The sequence below is a fragment of the Perna viridis genome, chromosome 10 (assembly GCF_037379345.1).
Source record: "Perna viridis isolate PV_CMFRI_1.1 ecotype Kerala chromosome 10, ASM3737934v1, whole genome shotgun sequence".
Classification (NCBI taxonomy): Eukaryota; Metazoa; Mollusca; class Bivalvia; order Mytilida; family Mytilidae; genus Perna; species Perna viridis.
This window is the reverse complement of record NC_142454.1, coordinates 1797695-1819614: the sequence shown is the minus strand read 5'-3', so window position 1 is coordinate 1819614 and position 21920 is coordinate 1797695. Positions and strand designations below refer to the sequence as shown.

Genomic DNA, 21920 nt, shown 5'->3' with positions numbered 1-21920 from the left:
TGATTATAATTTTAATAAATTTACACAAGTCAATCAGACTTTTTTATCTTTCGGTGACATTATTAAAGCAGAGGATGCTCTCCGTTCCGGTGCACCTGGTCCATATATGCTCCCAGTTTTTAGTGGAGTCCGAGTTGCTCATTTACTTTTGTTTCTATGTACGTATTATTTTGGTTATTTTATGTTCTTTTTATTCAATATTGGTTCGGTTGTGTTAAAATACGCTTTTTCGTTATAGTTCTTTTATTCGTGTCAATTTTAAAAGTACGGAAATTATTTCAATATTTGTCCGTCAATCAGTTTAGCTTTTTAGTCTTTTTAAAATTACTCCGCTAACGGAAATTTCCTTAATTTTGTAAAGTTCGCTTTTATGTATCTTTTCTTTAACCCGTAATGATTTCAGTGATACAAGTTTTTCTAACAAGAATGCTATCAACTTCTTTTTCTCCAGAAAAACTTTTTCCCTAGAGAATTCAGACTGCCACATGGCGGAATGTTTATGTCAAAGGTTGTGATAAGTCAATGGGAAATTTAATGAAAATAGAAACTGTTACTCCAGTCATGCCGTCGTGAAGTTTCTGTTTATAGACTGTCAGTCATAAATGTAATTGCTCGTCAGTGTAAGATGTAAGTGCAGAAGTATTAAAGGAATCCAATTTGCCGTACTAAACAAATATTTTTTTTATTATTATGGATGGAAAAGCATAAATGTAAATGAGTATTTTAAGTGTTCAGCTAAGCTCTACTCTGATAAATCTGTTTGATCTTTTTTCATCTATATTTTGCTTTCAAACCATGTCTTTCGTAAGGGTGTTTAATTCATATTCAGATAAGAAACCTGTATTAAAAGGTTTTGCAAGGATGACATAAACGACAATGGCAATGCCATGGCTTCAATTCAAAATTTAAGAATGATTCCAGGGTCATTGATGTCCATGATGAAATCTAGCATAGAAATGCAATACTAAAGATTAATTTAACATCAGTATTTTAAAACAATACAACATAAGCTCCTGGGAGCTTTTAAAATCGTAATAGATGCACTACAATAAATAATATTTATTTCACGATACATGGCATGTATTTATAGTCCTTTTCATTCAGACATACCTAAATCACTAGCCAACAAATAAAGCAAATGCAAAATCAGATTAAAATGAAAGAGCAGCACTATAAATAGTCAACAGTGTAAAAGCTGTTCCATGAGTTTAGAAGATCCTTGAATAGGGTTAAAGAGGATTCTGTACGAAATTGGTCTGGCAGGTCATTCCAGGTTTTTGCATCAAAATATTTAAAGGGATTTAACCAATACCTTGATGTTCTGACACTAGGTAGTTTTGCTGTGTTCTGATATCTGAAATTATATTTATTTTTCCTTTATTTCAATTAGGTCATGTAGATATACAGGGCTCTGTCTATTTATTATCTTGAAAGTTTCAGATGCAATATTTCTAATTCTTCTTACTTTCAGTGATGGCATTTTTGATTTTAATGAAAGCTCCTCACATGTGCTAGTATAGTCATTATAGATGGAATTAAGAGCCCTTTGTTGAATTTTTTCCATTTTATTAGTATTAACCTCGCTTCAAAAGTGCCAAGTGACAGGGCAATAGTTAAGATTGGACAAAATAAGAGTGGTAAATTGTTAACCTTCCCAATTAATTTAAGTGTTTCCCTATCCTTTTTAAAACATTTAACTGTTTAGAGGCCTTTTTGCTAGTGTTGGCTATATGAGTATCAAATTTTATCTGGTGATCTATTGTTACTCACAAAAGTTTTACTTCATCCTCATATTTTATAATGTTATCACAAAGATTGAAAGAAATGTTTTTATCGTAAGTTTTTCGGCCAATGTAGAGATGCCAATGCGACCATATATGGCCGCCATTTTGTTTTCTGGTAAAGAATTTGACTTAGTATTTACGTTGCCAAAATCCTTCTATTTTGGAGGTTACATTAGCTATTACTTTTTTTTATGAATAAATAATTAATAAAATACTTTTTGTAGTGAATATAAGTCTTGTTGTTTATAGTTCTCGGAATGGGGATCAATTATCGTCATTTTTTGTAACGGTACCAATACGGATTTAACGTCGCGCGGCACGATTTTTTCAGCGGAGTATACGTTTTTCAAACTTAAAAATGAATATGTTCCTGACGTCATATTGAAATAGAAATAACACCCAATAAGAGCTTAGGATTTAAATATCTTTAGAATGGAAGTCGTTTCCGATACACTTCCCAAATCGACCTTGAAATTTTGTTTTCAATACTTTGAAGAGAAAAAAATAAGGTAAATATACAGAGTACGGCTTAACGACATGCATATTCCAATTCTTCAAGTTTTTTTCTTTAAATTTAATTGAATTTGCTCTCGATTTGTAATCAGGAACATATTTATTTTAAGCGTTGGAATAGGCGGCTATAGAAGGTTCGAGACACTTTTACCGTCATGGCTGACCCTGACCTAACGGAATCCGTTATCGATTCGCACTGTGCTTGTAAGTAAATTTGGAGTTTCTACATAGGATTTACATCAATGATAATTTATTATTTAAAGAATAATGGGATTTAAAATCTCTATTTTTCTCTTCTGCTACGAATATGATTGATTTATTACCGAATACGACATTTAGGAAAAGGGGGATGCTTGTTTACTTTTTTCCAACATTAACAATGCTCTTAAAATATTCAAGCAGTATTAAGTAAGTGTTTAGCATTTTGATAGGGAAAGTAATTCCGTCCTTAGTTGTTACTTGTACATTTTAGTGCATGTACATGTATTTAATTTTTTCAACTACTATATTCTGAACAGTCTATGGTGTTTTGATATATTATTATATAATTCAATTTGCTGGCTATGGTTAATGAATATTGTGAGTTATACTAATTGTTATAAACAAACAGTCATTGATCTGTAATTATTTTATTAGCCACTGTTGAGTCAAGAACTACATGTATTACACTTGGAGAATTGTTAAATGATGTATCAACAAGTACATAATTGGACAATATTACTAATGAGTACTTGTTGACAAATGGGATCACCAAGGGGGAGATATATCAACTACTGACAGACAGAAACTATTCTGGTTAGTTCTTTCGTCAAACTTTTTATTGATAAGATTTATTTGAATATAAAATGTACAGAATGCTATAATCTAGATAGAGTCATTTTAGAATTATTGAGCAATATTGAATTTTAAAGCAGTTTGTAAATTTTACTTTTTAAATTAGCTTTTTAATAATAATTCATTAAAGTTTAAGTAGAATTGTATTTTTGACAACATTTTTTACTACTAATTGAATCTTTTTGCTTGTTGAGCCTGGTTCTTTGTGGTCCCTTCTTGTTTCTTTCAGTTAACTGATGTCAATTCTTAATTCCTTTATGATGCTAATGAGTTCGCAAGACAATTTTGGATCTTCAAATGTGGATTGCTACCTGCTGCTGGACATCAGATTCATTTTTGTAACATTGTCACTGGCCGACTTGAAGTGAAAGCACATGTTATGGAGGACATGCATATTTCATGTAGATGAGGATACACAAATAAATATTACCAAGAGTTAGGGTATAATTACATGCTGAATGGTATATATTGTAACACTAATTTCACAGTTTTGTAATGTTTTAGTTTCAGGTTGATGTTGCTGGTCAATGTCTAACCTTAAGAAAAATGTCTTCAAATGGCCCAACAAAGATGACATTAGTGTTGTTGAAATTTTTTTTATCTTTTATTCGGATTTTGAGATCAACCCCAAGGACACCAGTGGTAGAACCTGGTTTTTAACACAGTTTGAATCTATTTGTTCTGAATATAAAAAGTATTATGATGAATATTTTTCCTAGGTCTTTGTGTATGACATGTACACTTATTCAAGACAATTAATATCTGTTATACTTTCAGTACTACAATGAGTTTACCAATTTTTATCTATTTATAGCATCTAGTGCACATACTAAATTAATGATTTTTTATTGTAGAGAATCCTTGGACTTTCCATATAGATGTAATTGCTGTTTTTTATAGGAAAATCATATGTTATGTTGTAGGGAAATTGACTTCATGCATCATATCTGCTATCATAAAATGCATGTATTATTCTTAATTAAGACACCTAAAAAAATTAGATATTTTTTATGTCTTGACATAACTGTTCTAGTGGTTTTATCAGATTAATATTTTGAAAATTAAATATATTTTCTATTAAAATATCACACCATTTAAAAAAATACAGTCAGTTTCACTGCAAAAGTACTGCATTGACTCAATTTTTTATCTTATCATGTTGTATTTACATTCTTACATGTGTATACTGATTTTTCTTGTAATTATTTCTTGCAATTACAACAGATATTCTTACTAACTGATATTTAAATAGATTTTTATATTTCTTTTTGATTAGATTTGGTTTGTCTTGACTCACTGTATGATCATGATGGCAGTTATATTTAAATATTGTCTTAATCAAGAAAAGCAATAAATGAAGTAAAGTCAACATTTCGCTCTGCTTATTACTGCCTGAAGATGTAAAAACTTCACATACACACAAAAGAGAACCACTTACATTGCACAAATACAGTCGCTTACCGAAATGACATATGTGATTATAGGGTAAAGCTATTATGGCAGAATCATGATATTTTGATTTAACAACTATTTTAAATCAATTCAGTCAGTAACCTTACAAAACTTGGTCAATTTTACATGCAAGCATCTGAAGCATTGGATAAAACAAGAAGTAAACATTAAAAAAAAATAACCAGTTTGAAACTTACCATTTTAAAGTTCCTCACTTATCTTAGGATTTTTATATTGTCTGTTATAAAAATCCTTGATTTATCAAATCTATACATGTGCATGTACTTTTACAATATTCAATTTAAATGATTAAAATGATACCAAGATTGTAGAAATAGGTTGATTTTTAAGAAAGTTATTGCTGAAAATAAACTTTTCGTTTGCGAAATGGATATCAACGAGAGCAGCGGCCATTTTTATTTAAAATGGCTGCCTTTCCTTTCGTCTCTCATGTAATATACTACAGTACACAAATAAATAATGTCATAATACAGGAAATAACAAAACATGAAAGGACTAGCTTAAAAAATCTGGACTAAGTGAAAAAAACCAACTGTTGTCATAATTTGGTGGCCATCTTGATTCAAAATGGCTGCCATTTCTCCATGACAACACTCAAAACCAAAATAAAAATTTTGCTTATTCTATAATGACAATGCATGCCAATTTTCTTGATCATATCTTTACTACTTTTAAAGATATGATACATTAAGTGATATGGGTTATTAGTCTTATACTGAATTGGATGCACTGCACTACAGATACTATAGTGCCATTTTGCCATTACATGCTGAAATGGTAGAAGTGGGATATAAAGTAGTTGATCAATCTTAAATTTTATGTTTGGATTGATTATTAACACTACTATCCTGAAGAATTCTTGTAGTTCTCTTATGATTTAAGCCAAGAAAAAAGTTTGTAGTAAGCATTTTTATTTTTTGGCAAGGGAAAAATGGTCATGGAGGCTGTTTTGACCCCGTCAAAACAGACTTGCCGTAGTACTTGGCTTGGTTATATTCCTAAAAGAGGAAAAGGCTGATCATAATACATAGTAATTTCAATAAAAAGACTCCATTCTTTGAGAAAATAAATGTTGAATGATGTCATTTCAATAATGGCTTCAGTATTTGCCTTCAAAAAATGGCTTAAAGTCATTTTCTGATTTCTTTGCGAGTGGAAAAAAAGGGGGATGATTTTGGGACTTTAAAAATGTCATACCTTTGCAACCCCTTGTTCGATTACAGTAAATGAGGGCTCAAAATGCTGGTCTAAAGAAGTTCTATCTATTAAACATAATATAATCACCACATTCCTTAAAAATATAGATACATGGACTCTCTAGCCAATGGCACTGATGCCTGAAATTTATCAAGGTCGGCTTTATGTGATTCACTGCAAACCAATCTATCAATTTTAAGCTATCTCAGTATCTGACAATTTTGTTTTGACTTCATCGAGATTGTATCCAGCATAAGAAAGAGTATTGTGATCAATGTAGTTGTAGAGAGAAGAATCATGAATGAAATAGAAAATATCATATAGAAAAATATTGAATAATACCGGGCCTAGAATTGACCCTTGTGGCACCCCTTTATAAATTTTCTCCCACTTACTAAATGAGAATCCTAGTTTGACAGACAATGTCGGAGAAGATTATGTGGAAGGCAATCAAATGCTTCGCTTAAATCCATCAAAACTGCACCTATAAATTTATTATCATCCAATGCCTTTTTCCTGTCTTTCACAGTTTTCAATAATGGGGTTTGACAACCATAGCCAGCCCAAAAGGCTGGAAGATAGGGATGGAAACTATGGTTGAAAAATTCATTCAATTGCACATCTATGACCTTTCCCAAAAAATTGGAAATATAGGGAAGAATACTTACAAGTCTATAATTAGACTTATCTAGTTCTTTATTTTATTATGGCATGGCACAATTTGGACCTCTTTTAGTTTTTCTAGAAATTTAGATGTTATTAAACTTTTATTTATCAAATTTGTGATAGGCTGGTTTAGGAAGTTTTAGCAATTTTTGAGAAATACCATCTTTGCCTGTTGCTTTCTTAATATTAGCTCCATCAATTTGTTTTTCTACATTCTCTAAATTTTAACATTTCAATATCTTGTTTATTTATTTGTGTTATACTTAGGTGGTGTTCTTCATTGGTAGCTAAATCTGATCCTATATCCTTTGCCACATTTATTAAAAAGTTGTTAAATTCTTGTTCTTGGTCATTAATGAATTGATCATTCTCTTTCAGTATTATGTCTTTATTACTGAAGAAATGTTTGATTGTCGGCCAGAAGTTATTTGACCTAGGGCCACCGATACACTGTTCGAAAAAATATTGTTTTATGAATGCTTTCTTAATTTTGTTCTCGGTTTATAATTTTGCCAGTTTTTGCTAGATCTATGTTATGCATCATCACCATATCATAGTTTATGATTTGAATGTATGATGAGTTTATACTGTATCATGGAAATGTTCAGATATCTATGTAGACATGACTATTAATTTTGTCAAATTTTCATGAACAGGTACATGTATTAATATTTATAAATTTGGTGACCAAGGTTTACAATTTTGCTCCCAGCTTTGATTTCCCTGAGTTGGTAATGAGTTTGTAAGTAAAAATATGAAATATTTTGATTATATACAATAAATGTGAGGAAGGTGAAACCTAAAAATGTACATGTAAGTTCCAGATTTTTTCAAAATTTGAGTTAAGGCGAGCAGAGGTTTCAAAATCTAAAAAGGTTGATTACATAGACCTATCACTGTGCTGTAAATCTGCTTCTAAAAACTGTTTAGTCAAAGAATAAGTTAAACTGAGCAAGCCACGGAAACATGCAGATTTTTAAAAGTTTTTGAAATGAAACAAATATGATAACTTACATGTATAGTCGGAAATCATAGTTTTTTGAAATAAAAGAAAAAGATTCTTATATTCTCACAATTTTTATTTATACCTTCTAAATAGTCTAACACGCATTGTACATGTATTAATAAACATATTCAATATATTCATTATTAAGACCATGTGAAATGTTTTTGAAACTAAATATGTGGGATAGTCTTTCTATTTGTCTTCCACAATTTGTGATTTAAACATGCCAAACTAGATATCCAATATTCGATGCTATATCTTAACCTCACAAGCAGTATATTAGATAGCATATGGTGTATCAACAAGTTACCAAATAACAAACTGAAGAGAAACATAATTCACAGCTAAAACTGATGACTAATCTGTGGGTAACCACATCACCTACAGATTTCACTTTCAATGTCAGTCAATTTTGCTCATCTACAGGGATGGGGTATGGGCTGGAGGAGGAAGGGGTGTACATTTGAATATTGTGATCCAATTTCTATTTTCCATAAGTAGGGCTAGGCAAAAAACTGGCACTCACTGTTACTATTTGAAATGCATTTGTAGACAACCTCCTCCGAAATGTAAATAAATCAAAATTCATTAAAAGGTTAAACACTGTATTTATACAGTCTTGAAAACATTAATGTTCAATGTAACACTATTTAAACTTATTTGTGATTTGATTTAATTCAAAACGATGCAATTACATACTAATATCTTAATTAATACTGGTATGTTAATACCTGGATATTACATTGTATAAATTTTGAAAAAATGCTGGAAATATTTTTTATAACAGTATTATGTACAATACTGATATGTACCAGTCTATATGATCGCCAAGTACAGGAAATCCCACAGGAATGAATTGTTTTCTAGAGCCTAAAAATGGGCCTCTGGAAAGCTGATTCCTAATTTGTCTTAAAGTATAACTTCTAATCTTTATTTCATTGAACTTATTTTTCTGATGCAGTATCTTTAACACTCAACAATTACTTGTCAAAAACTGAGGTTATTTTATGTCCCTAGAAAAATGTTTCCATTGAATCAAAGTACTGACATGATTGAGAACAAATATGTCTATAATTATTTCTAATACCGAAGCTAACAATAGTCCTGAAGTCAAACCTGAAAAGGTGTTATACTGGCCCACAAAAATAGGTCAAGGAAGTGAATTCAAAGTGAAAGTAGCCTTTAAATTAATCTAAAATTATAGTAAGCAAATCGAAAACCAAGAAAATATTATTAAAAAAATATTTACGGTATCAAAATTTAGTACTCTGAATTTTTTTTTTTTTTTAATATGGACAACCGTTTACCGATCCCATCTCGCTCCTTTCAACTATCGTCCTTTTTTTCAATGCCTGAACAAAAGTGAGTTAAGTGTAGAAGTGCGATGCTCGGTTTTAGGCTCTGCATAACACATATTATAAATTTGGCAATGGTCATTTGTATGGTTGTACTTCAACAATATTTCAATTCATCATGATAATTTTCTAACCCTGATTTCATCTTCATTCAATACCATGGTACCATCATAACTTCTAGTACCTTACAATGTTTGAAGTCCTGACAATATACTGAAAATTAAAATAATTATTGTGAAAGTTGTATTATAGCAAGGAAGATTTCACCTTTTCATGAATATTTGAAAAAAAATTATATGTATAATTTAAATAATGATATGCTTTGAACACAAGTTTACAGCATCATGGCATGGCAGAGGGGACAGTTTGGAAAATGGCACTATGAAGAGATTGGAATGTAAAGGAATGCCAGCCTCTTATACATGTCAAAGTTGAAGTACAACATCTTTACAAATATGACATTGTGTTAAATCTAATAATGACAATTTCTGTTAATATACAAATGTAAATGTCAACCATATTTTTACAGATAGAAAATGGGCCAGACTTTGTCTGAACCAGTAACTACCAAGACAACCAGCTCTTGCCAGAACTCCTTTGTCAAAGTGGCATCATCATGTATGCAGGGATGGAGAATCAGTATCCTTTATACATTAGACACACACATACATGTACTACAAATTCTCATTTATTCAAATGTTATAAAAGCTACATTGTATGTATAAGCTGTGCCTTTCTCCAGAAAAAAAAGCTTTTTATAAAGTGTATTGCTCAGTGATGTTATCAGCACAGAACATTTTGAAGACACTTTATATTGTCCTTTTTTTGCCTAAAAACAACAATATTGATCCAAATACATTGTCATCTTGAAAAGTTCTCAACATCAAAATAATTTTAAGTTTGTAAATTCATAATAAAAAGGTCAGAATAATACATCTATCACTTGTGAATATATGTAGTCACAGTATTTTGTGGCTCATATAAATTATTGTACAATGACTCAGCCTAATTTAAAAAAGTAATGTTTATATCTAAAGATAGAATACCTGAGAGCTTTGTTTCTATCTATATGTACAGGTAAGTGTCCATGACTGGTAAACTGAATTTGAATTAAGTTGAATCTGTTAAGCACTAATTAAGCTTAGATGCAATACTATTTGTTATTGATTAATTGGGCCATTTTCAGGTGGTACTGTAGTTAATGAAATGATTATCTTTCCTTATGGTTGTACAGATATGGAAGATGCCCACACAGAAGTTTTATCTATGCCAGGAGATAAGGACACAAGTTATTTTGGGGTCTTTGATGGACATGGAGGTACATATATATCATTACATATAAATATCAGTTTCTAGTCTTTATCTCCCCCTCTATTTCTCCAATTTTTTTACTGACTTCCATACTTGTAGACATGTAAATGTAATTATTCACATTTGAATGAAATCTCTCTCAGTAATTCAGCAGAATGCCTGGTTGTTTAACAGGACATATACTGAATTGATTTGCCCATCATATATACACATATGTAAAATCTTCCCATCTAATTTTCATGACCTCCATATGTCTTTTTCTAGAATCAATCTTCAACAGATTTAGACCGAATAGTGTATGAAGTGTACTATGAGACTTTCAAAAATGTGCTTTGAAAGCCTTTATTGATTCTCAAGGTTACATGTCAGTCAAAGGTCACGGTCTCCACAGGTGAATTTTGTTAACTCCTTGTATGTAATTTGAGTTTTTTAACTTAAATATCTGCAACTTAGGTGAAAAGAGATATCCATGACTTTTATTTCAAATTAGTGGTTATTTTTTTTTTATTAAAGGTAATTTTTTTTACTTTGTCCATCTATCAAACTGAATTATGTTTAAATTTTCATAACCAGTTCAAGTTTGGGTCACTATCCAATATTTATTGTTGAAAAAAAATAAATTTTCATTGCAAAATCACAGATTTTGAAAAATAGATATAATGTATTTCATCACAATCAGAATTCATAGCTATATCAATTTTGAATATTGTGCCCAGTGTTGTCACAATTGCTCAGGTTCAATACCTGCAGCCATACCAAGCTGATGCATTTCATTTACAGTATAAATATCTGCATTGTCAACTTAAGTGTAAGTTTTGCAGCTTGTAATAAAAGCTTGTTGAAGGTGAACAAACTTGTATTTTGAATTAAGGTAAAACTGCAAAAAATCAGTAAAAAGATAAGAAGGGGCTACTGATTTAAATGTTCACAATTCTTTCTTGTACTTGTATTGATTTTTTTAATTGTCTTCAAGTTGTTCAATTAAATCATTTTTAAAATTTTCAGTTTCCAAATTAAAGAAATGTAGTAAAGAGAAAGTTATTGATTTCCTATAATTGACTGATATGGAAGTTGTTCAGTAAACATATTTTCACTCCATTAAGAGTAAAGATTTCCTGAATAGTCAGATATTGCATATATATGAAGAACTTAATTACACTTGTTTCTGATCAATAGGTCTGTGCATTTTACAACTAATTAATGGTTTTATAGAGACAAATCTCCTTGCCATACTACAATGTACTATATTATACAAGTAGGAAATTGTTTTGAAAAATCCATTCTAATGGAGAATGGTAGTACTTGGGTTTCAGTTTCAAGTTCTGTTAAATTTGATCATCAGTGTGATGTGTTTCAGATTTAACTTCTTATCTTAATACAAGGCTGTTTAATCTGCTGTAAAAGAAATACATACATGTATGAGTAAATGTATAACAAGACCTTTTAAGTGACATGTGTATATGTATAACAAGACCTTTTAAGTGACATATGTATATGTATACCAGGACCTTTTAAGTGACATATGTATATGTATACCAGGACCTTTTAAGTGACATATGTATATGTATACCAGGACCTTTTAAGTGACATATGTATATGTATACCAAGTCCTTTTCAGTGGCATGTGTATATGTATACCAAGACCTTTTCAGTGACATGTGTATATGTATACCAAGACCTTTTCAGTGACATATGTATATGTATACCAAGACCTTTTCAGTGACATATGTATATGTATACCAAGACCTTTTAAGTGACATGTGTATATGTATACCAAGACCTTTTCAGTGACGTGTATATGTATACCAAGACCTTTTCAGGGACATATGTATATGTATACCAAGACCTTTTAAGTGACATACAATGTACATGTATATGTATACTAAGACCTTTCAAGTATATGTATACCAAGATCTTTTAAGTGACATGTGTATATGTATACCAAGTCCTTTTAAGTGACATATGTATATGTATACCAAGACCTTTTAAGTGACATGTAAATGTATACCAAGTCCTTTTCAGTGACATATGTATATGTATACCAAGACCTTTTCAGTGACATGTGTATATGTATACCAAGACCTTTTCAGTGACGTGTATATGTATACCAAGACCTTTTCAGTGACATGTGTATATGTATACCAAGACCTTTTCAGTGACATGTGTATATGTATACCAAGACCTTTTCAGTGACATATGTATATGTATACCAAGACCTTTTAAGTGACATACAATGTACATGTATATGTATACTAAGACTTTTCAAGTGTACATACATGTATATGTATACCAAGATCTTTTAAGTGACATGTGTAAATGTATATCAAGACCTTTTATGTGACATACATGTATACGTATACCAAAACCTTTTAAGAGACATTAACTTATAGTTTGGTTGTTTAGCACTAATTTGGTGTTTAAGTAGTTCATCATTAACTATGTGTTGGTACTAATCACAACAATAACAAATTACAGATTGTTTACATTAATTTTCTGACTCATAAATTTCAAGTGGCAAGTGTATTGTTGGTGTGGGAAAGTTGTTTATAATGGCCCACTTTCCCTTTGGCAAATAGAAATTCAATTTTTATACAACCACAAAAAATTTTATTATTTGCGGTCGTTTAATGTTACATACAGTCTGCTTCTGGTGATACCTTGTTCCGTGCAATTACTTATGTTGTGGTCGCCAAATTGTTCCGAAATTTTGATATTATTTTACTAACCACTTAAGGAAGGTTCCTAATCAATTTGGACTTTTTGGCCCCTACCATTTAAGAAAAAGTGCCAAAAAGGGTGAAAATATGTGTTTTATTAAAACCCATGTAGAAAGTATTTTTCTCAATTTTAATTATTCTTTTTTATTGTGTTCTTTATTTAATTCTGGCAGATTAAATGTTTCAGCAGATTTTATGTGTTTTGGATCATTTTCACTTAGAAAAGGTCAAAGTTGGGCCAAAAAATTTCATTTTATAAATTTTGGTTAGATTTTTTAAATCTCTTAGGTTTTTCAAGTTATAAAGGGTAGAAAGAGGCCACACCTGAAAAAAATCAGATTTTTAATGTTTGGTCTGATTTAAAAAATCTTTTAATAGGATACTTCATGAAAATCCCTTTCTGCATTTTTTAATCAGATTTCAGATATCTCTTACAGTTTTCAAGTTATAAGGGGTGGAAGGGCCACACCCCAAAAATCAATTTTTTTAATTTTTGGTCTGATTTGAAAATTTTGAATTAACTCTAAAATTTTGTGGAATATAGTTGTTGTGTCCAAAATGAATTGTAAGTCCTTACGCTTAAGATACATCAAATTCAAAAACTAATATTGTGTCCACTCTGTTTAGGGTTTTACCATGGCAGATGTATTATGGTGCACACTGTAGAGCTTTTTATTTTTAGGTAGAAAGCAAACTTCAAATGTGGGGAAAAGTTAATCTGCATTTAGACTTTAAAAGTTTGGAAAATCCAAGTACACAGGGCTGGTTCATGTACTATGTTTATCACAGGAATAGATTAATTAACATTTATATTGAGTTTAAAAGAAGTCAGGATACTTTTGTCTGGGAAAATATAGGATATGTAGCATAGAACTTTTACATGTACCTGTACACAATGAAACAAAACAGTCACACTTTACAGTGTTATATATTTGCATTTGTTGGGTAGTATTAAGTTAATGCATGTTTTTTCATGATGATTTCAGGTGCCAAAGTAGCTCAGTATGCTAGCCAAAATTTACACAAGAAGATTTTAGCACAGCCATATTACTGTGAGTTTAGTTTACATCAGATACATGTACATGTATGTTTCAAATTACTGTAAGTTTTTTTTAAAGCATATTTGCAAAATGCTGAAAATTTGAAATTTCCTTGTTTAAGAAATATTAATATTATATTATGTGTGCACATGCAATGTAACTTGCCCTTAGGTGTAGATGATTTTATTCGTAATTCATTACAGTCCCCTAACAATGACCTTTGTTGAAGAGGAATTTCAAATTTGCACTCTGTCCCTCTGTGAGTCTGGCAAATCCATTTTCCACACTTTTCTTCCTCATAATTGATGTTTGGCGTATTGCTATACCATGACAAGGTTCAGATCAAGTTTGAAGTTTGTTCCAGTTTGTTGATTTTTTTGCTGAGTTACAACCCTGGCATGGACTAGGAACCTTTTCTCTGGTCAGTTTTTTTTTGTATTAATGCTTCTGATTTGACTTATTTTGTTAATTTTTCAGCTCAGGGAAACATAAGTGAGTCAATACGAAGGGGATTTCTAGCTTTGGATGAGGAAATGATGAAGGATGATTTGATGAAAGATGAACTTGCAGGAACTACTGCTGTTATTATTCTACTAAAGGGCGGATATTTATATTGTGTAAGTCTTGTAGGGGTCATGTATATATAGGGATATTGATAACTCCTGTAAAAAAAAGAACCATTTAATCCAAGGCTTATAATTTTTTTTTCAATTTTCATGGGGAACCATGTATTTATATCCCTACAAACATTTCTTTTTCTGTGGGGGGGTCCATGTGCATATGCATAGGAATCCCCTAGTGTATCTATCTGTCCTTTCTTCTGTCCATAAATATATTCAGTCCAGCTCAGTTGCTTTTTATAAATTGTTATAAGGTCATAAACATTAAGGAAAATAATAATGCTTGTAAGGCCATAATTAAAAAAATCCAAGATTCTTTTCTGAAAAATATGGGAGGGGGGGCTAATTTTATTTTTCATTTTCCCTTCAGTTCTGTTACTTGTGCTGAAAAACTTGTGTTGTTGTTGTTATCATCATCATTATATTTGTGCTTACTGATCGATTTTACCAGCACAACAAATTAAAAAACAAGAAGTACACATGTCGCTGCTGATACACCTACACCAGTTTTCATCAGATTTTGATTCAATTAAAAAGAAAATAACAGCAAAAAATTATGATTAACAAACCAGAACATACTATAAAACAATAACTGGGCAAGATATGTAATATTCAAGGAAATTTGATTTGAAAATCTAAGAATTTTTTTTTATTATGGCCTAAAGGGAGATAATTTACCTTCAAGCTTTTACATGTTACAACCCAGTAAGTTCAACTCATCTTGAACCACAGAAACCTTAGAGGAAGGTTTGATATCATATGTTAGTATGTTTGAATGTGGATATTTGTTGTCGGGTCTGCAGAGTTTAACAAAAATCTACTTGGAGCTTACATTATTCCTAGTTAAGTTTTGTTGGACAATTGCAATATTGATGTTTTTTTCTGCCTATTAGATGTAAGAAATTGATTTGTCTATGATAAAAATGTTCTTTTCATTTCAAGAAGGCTAGGAATCCCTGCTATTTAACTGTTAATGGTGCATTTACTTTTGACTTAACAGGGAAATGTAGGAGATTCAAGATCAATAGCCAGTGTACGTGGTGTGGTAGAACAGTTATCATACGATCATAAACCAAGTAACGAGACTGAGGCTCGTAGAATTACTGCAGCTGGAGGATTCGTAGAATTTAACCGAGTCAATGGTTTGTTTTTTAAATGAACTTATTATATACAGGTTTAGTGTAACACTTATGGGTTTCAAAACTCTTTATTACATGCACAAATCAGAAAGTCATGTGACAAGTTTTTAGACAACAAAAACTTGTGCAAATATGATATCTAAAGGTTGATTAAGACTTACTTTTAGAATTAAAGTTCAGATAGACCAAGACAATGTTTTGCAAATAAAAGTATACAAATAGCTGAATTTAGAAATTCATGGATGTGAATATAATGAGACATAAAAAAAAAAAATTATTTGTAAGAGATTTAGAATTCATGTATAATTGGTTCTCTTTTTTTTTTGTTGTTTTCGTCATATTGACACCCTAAAAAACTTAAATTTTATCAAAAATTGTTCCTTTTTGTCAATGAGAAAATATTAGACAAACACAAATAAATGACGGTTGCAATTAAAGGTCATGGTTGGTTCCACATTTATATTGTGGTATTTAGACATATTGCCGTTTAATGTGAAAGTCACATGACTCCTCAAGATCAAAGAAATGCATCTTTAAAATGCATTTTTGGTCAAAACTAGGCATTTTTAGCAGAAAGGGAAAACTAAAGTAAGGACTATGCATACTTAAATTTTGAAAAAATTGGGAACTTACACTTTAAAATAAAACCTCTTAACATTCTGAAATATCTTCAAAAATGAGTTGTTAGAGTATCATAAACTTTCTGTTTTATTCTTTGTTGTTCACTTATATTTATGATTTTAATTGTGTTATTGTTTGTACCAAAATTAGAATGAATTGAAAAAATGGCCGTATTAAAACAATCATGTTGCTTGTCAAGAATTTAATTACTTACTACTATGAAGTTAAAAACTCTGGCTTGTAATTACTTATTTCAACATTTATTGGTTATCAAAACAAACAGGTATACTCATTGTAATTAAGGAATGTTAGCAATGCAGCTGTTAGAAATCAGTCTGACTTTAAGGGCGTTTCAAGGCTATTTTCCAGAATATTTTTTTTTACTAAAAAGGGGGGCTTGACTTACAGGCGGATTGAATTATACTTGAGTATGTACGGTACCCAAGGTTGAATAGGAATCAGTCTGTCTCTCTATTTGTCAAAACTGGCTCAGGGGAATTTGATGAAATTTTCTAGGAATGTTGGGCATCATATATGTAAATGTATGTCTCCATGAATATTATTACTCTTTTAAGACTCCAGATGAAGAATGGTAAAATTAGCTATATCACAAAAATGTAGATGTGAAAGGAGAGGTCTTAATTATGATATAATAAACGTTTTATTGAATCACTAAAAGCATGCTTCAAATCATAAGAGATATGGATGATGTTAAGGTATCAAAGTTTTTATGTATGAATGATTGTCCTTTATTTTGTAGGTAATTTAGCATTATCAAGGGCACTAGGAGATTTTGTTTTCAAGAAAAATGAAACCAAAAAACCAGAAGACCAAATAGTCACTGGTAAGTGCATTGATTTGAAGGTCATTTCTGAGATAGCATCATTTCAACTGCAGGCAGAAAATACATTCATTGTTATTCCCCCAAAAACAATGTTTTTTTAGGAGGGGAGTTTACAGGAATCACCCAGTCTGTCCACATTTCTTGTAAGCATAATTCCTCCTTAACCTTTCAAGGGATTTTGATGAAATATTATAGGAAGGTTGGGCATCATATGGAAATGTCTATGAAGGAATATAATTAATGTTTGAGCTCTGGAAAGGGAAATAATCTTAATTTAAAGGGTTTTTACATGTTAAAATCTTGAAAGAGCAATTTCTCCTAAACCACACAAGAGATTTTAAGGAAACTTTATAGGAAGGTTGGGCATTATTTGTAGATGTGCATGAAGGAATTTAGATATGGTCAGAGCACTTAAAAGGGAGATAATTCAACTGCAGGTTTAGTTAATAGCAATTTTATTTGCTAACTAGAACAAATGAGATAGGACACAAGTAAGTCAAACTTATAAAAGAGTAATCAAGGGAACCAAGATTCTAGTGGAAATCAAAAGAATCCAGGGACAAAGACTAGACATGGACAACAGACTAACACAACAAAGTACATTATTAACTGAATTAATACATACAAAGTAACAGAAGTAGCTCAGACTCCACTAAAATCTGGGAGGATGAAGTCTTCTCCCAGCTTTAGGGTTTTACATGTTAAAATCTTGTAAGCCCAACTCCTTTAAATCACTTAACTTTATAGAACCCTTGGGCATAATGTGTATATGTGTATGAAGGAATAAATTAACTGTCAGAACACCCCAAAGGGAGAAAATTGAACAGAGAGGTTATACATTTAACTGCATCTGAAGGGGCAGGGAGAGTGTATTTTCTTTGCAAGTTTGATCACAGTGTTTTTAGTTCTAGTCCAAAGTCTGTAATTTGATTGAAATTAATTTTAAAACTCTCTTTGAAAATCTTATATATAGTGATTAGAATTTTATTAATTCTTCATTCAGACATTGCTTTAAAAAAGACCTATTTTATCCACAAAAGAGTCAAGTTTAAACATATTTTAATTGCACTACAAAAGAATTAACATGCCCTTTAATGATGGGTATCAGTGATATAAAGAAATGTTTAGTATATTAATAAAACAGATATGGAAAATAAAAAGTGTCCTACTTACACTTGATCAAACAGATGTTATTGTTCTTACTATAGGGCAGAGGGTATGGTTTTCAAATGTAGATATGCTCATAATTCAGATGCTTCAAAAGAATCTAATAAGGATGTTTATGATTTTGTCAAGATATTCCCACTATTTTTTAGCTTTTCCTGATGTGATACAGAAACATTTAACCCCAGATCATGAGTTTATTATCATGGCATGTGATGGTATATGGGACGTCCTCACAAATCAAGAAGTTGTGACATTTGTACGCAATAGAATTGCCCAAGGAATGCAGCCAGATATTGTAAGTTTTAATTGCCTTTAATATCTCATAAGGTATAAGGGTAGATTGTAAAAACTGTATATCCCAGACAAAAAGGTTTTCTTTCTGGAAAATTAGGTTCTACATTTCATTGCATTTTAAATGACAGTGTCTTTAGATAAAGTTCAAATAATTTCTTTTAATTGAAAGCATTGTAACACACATGTTTCAAAAAGGAAAATGTAAGGTTACTAGATTGGTCAATCAGTGATAAGTATTAAAATTATTATTTGCATCTTATCTGCATATTCATTCCTTCAGTACAATCTTCGGTATTTTTTGTCCCTTCCCTCTATCCTACACATGAAAAAAAGTAATGTAATGCTTTTCTTATGTTTAGAAAGATGTGGTGAAAATCAAATATTTATGACTATGGAATTAATTCAAGAAAACAAGTATGATGATTACATGACTTTCATAGGACTTTTTGTATGTTTTTTTTTAAATGAAGAGAGAATGATATTTTATGATTTTGAAAATCATGTTTTTATGTGTTTTACTATGCACAAAAATGAATATTTCCATATATTGGTGAGTGGTCCTATTCATATGATTTCATATAAAACATCCAGGTATGTTGCAATTTTTCCTTTGTATTGTTGGTAGAATTTCAAAACCTGCAATCCTTAGTGTTTTCCTGTAAAAATCCTCTGTATTGTTAATGTTTCAGATTTGTGAAGAGTTGATGACACGATGTTTGGCACCTGATTGTGAGATGGGAGGATTAGGATGTGATAATATGACTGTTGTTCTTGTGTGTTTCCTGAACGGAGGGACATATGATGATCTCATCAAAAGATGTTCACGACCTAGTCCTGCAACGTCATCACAGATGACGAAGTACTAAATGTTTCTGTATGCACTGGTTATAGGCAGTTAGCACAGTATGGTGTAGTGCAGATTGAATTTGTTGATTTTTTTTTTACCTCAGAATACATAAGAAGTGCAGCTGCATTTTTGTTCTTGATTATTCCTTATCATTAATTTTGATAGAGTAAATAAATACTGACCATTCTTTTTCATTCAATTTTGGTAAGAAGTCCTTTAATGAGATACCCACCTGGTGCATTTTGACATAAAATCTACACAAGTCAATTATTTGAAAATCCTTATTTAAAAAAAAAAAAATATTTCTTTTATAAAGTTTAAAGTGCTTAATAGTTGTACATAATTATTACACAGTGTGTTTGTTGATTGTTTCTCACACCAGTAATAAATTAAGGAGAAAAAGAATGTACATAATGAGTGTTTACCATGTATGTGTGTGAGTGTCTGTGGTATTTTGTGTAAATATCTTTTTTTTCACAAGTGTGTGGTATTTATTGACTAAGATCCACAAGTGTATGGTATTTATTAACTAAGATCCATTAGTGTGTGTGTTGACTAAGATCCACTAGTGTCTGTGTTGACTAAGATCCACTAGTGTGTGGTTGACTAAGATGCTTTAGTGTGTGTGTGTTGACTAAGATCCACTGGTATGTGGTTGACTAAGATCCACTAGTGTGTGTTGACTAAGATCCACTAGTGTGTGGTTGACTAAGATGCACTAGTGTGTGTGTTGACTAAGATCCACTAGAGTGTGTGTGGTTGACTAAGATGCACTAGTGTGTGTGTGTTGACTAAGATCCACTAGTGTGTGGTTGACTAAGATGCACTAGTGTGTGTGTGTTGACTAAGATCCACTAGAGTGTGTGTGTTGACTAAGATCCACTAGTGTGTGTGTAGTATATTTAATTTTTATAGGTTTTTGCTCATTGAGAGAGATTTATTAATTTATTGAATTAAAGGATGTTTAATTATATATATACTGATGTAGTACATGTTATCTTGTTAGAAATATAAGTAGATTCTCAGTTTTCATTCATATATATGTTGTAGAGCATAATAGATTCCCTGCAGACAGTAGGGTCATTATTACTTTTGAATCAATGTTCCCTTTAAAACATCCTGAAATGATTGAAAATTTGCATCTATGTGACCCTCTGGCAAGGTACAACATCAGTTTTCTCCCATTTTGAAAGAGCATCCTTGTATATGAATATGTTTATTTTACCACATGCTATACAAACAAATAAGATTCTAATGCTTCTCATCATAATTATTGCTTACTAAAAATTTCAGAGACTTTGAAATGTTCAGAATAACACATCAGTTAGGTAGTTAATTTTGGCTCACGTTAAGTGTCATAATGTTGATATCATGAAATTCATCAATTTTTACATATTAATTGATAATCAGTCAGTGCATGAGAATTTTCTGTACAGCTGAGTACATACCAAGCAAGTAAATTCTCAGATGTTTATAACATATATATGAATGAAAGTCTTGTTTACTTGTTAGTTTGTTGTCTATATTGTTTTTGTGTGATAAAAAGGTGCATTATATAGGTCGGTCAGTCTTCAAGTTTTCCTTGTAAGATAAAACGTGAAAGTAAAAGTAAAATGTCTGTTGTTAAATCTGGTTTGACAATAAGCATTAAGATTTCAGGAAGAATATATATTGTGTGAACTAATATATGCATGAACAGTTACATGTATCCAATTGATGCAATTACTATACCAATTCCATTCCATTGTTAGTCAATTAAAATTGAACTTGCATTCATTTACAGATACCTTTTTTTTTTCTTCAGCCATCTAAAAAATTCCAAGCACTTAGCTAGAAAATTTGTCCTTTCGGCAAGATGCATGTACATGTTAGGATCTGTTTCATAATTCGAGATTGATAAGCCATTTAATCTGTTGTAGTGTACGTCGAGGCAGAGACCAGTTCTGATAAGTTAATCTGTTAGTACCACTGTAGATGTGGCTTTATACACATTATATATAAACCAGAAACTGTTCTGCACACGGGTAGTATACCAGGCACAGTATTATTGTATCTAGTTTGGAAATTTTTTATTTCATAATCCATTCAAAGCTTTTCTGCTACAACATTAAACAAACCTGAACTAGTTTCAATCCTTTTACGTAATGTTTTGTCCCATAAAATTTATTTCTAAAATTGAGTCTTTAATTGGCAAAATTTGTAAATATCCAGTATTTCTCACCTAGGTGTAAACAGTATAACTTGTACTGATTCAATTCTTTTAGTTCTGAGGTCTTTGTTATGTCCAGACTAGGTGTAATGTTATATAATTAAATAGTACTCAATCCACATTTTTTTTTTTTTTTTTTTTGCAGTGTTGCAAGTAGTTTTGCCAATATATAATGTATGTACATGTAACATGTATTTATCAGTGAAATTGATGAAGTACATGTGTACATGATAGGTGTAGTTTATCTTCGTTTTATAACAATAAACACAGAGTAAATGTACGT

At 30.9% G+C, this 21920-nt stretch overlaps 1 protein-coding gene across 1 annotated transcript; it reads left to right on the top strand.

The window, feature by feature from the left end:
* Nucleotides 1–487: 487 nt before the first annotated feature.
* On the top strand, nt 488–21524 carry LOC148604118 (putative protein phosphatase 2C T23F11.1). The gene is made up of 10 exons (XM_088548343.1): nt 488–627; nt 9358–9467; nt 10063–10146; nt 13843–13908; nt 14374–14513; nt 15517–15658; nt 17037–17120; nt 18437–18582; nt 19271–19440; nt 21348–21524. The coding sequence occupies exons 2-10, from the start codon at nt 9365–9367 to the stop codon at nt 21373–21375; spliced, it is 963 nt and encodes a 320-aa protein (XP_088404469.1). The 5' UTR covers nt 488–627; nt 9358–9364; the 3' UTR covers nt 21376–21524.
* Nucleotides 21525–21920: the final 396 nt, after the last annotated feature.

Excerpts from the sequence above, each read along its gene's own strand:
- LOC148604118 (XM_088548343.1), top strand. The coding sequence starts at position 9,365 with ATGGGCCAGACTTTGTCTGAACCAGTAACTACCAAGACAACCAGCTCT. Across the intron at positions 14,514-15,516 it reads AGGGCGGATATTTATATTGT|GGAAATGTAGGAGATTCAAG; the intron begins GTAAGTCTTGTA and ends TTGACTTAACAG. Across the intron at positions 17,121-18,436 it reads AGAAGACCAAATAGTCACTG|CTTTTCCTGATGTGATACAG; the intron begins GTAAGTGCATTG and ends ACTATTTTTTAG.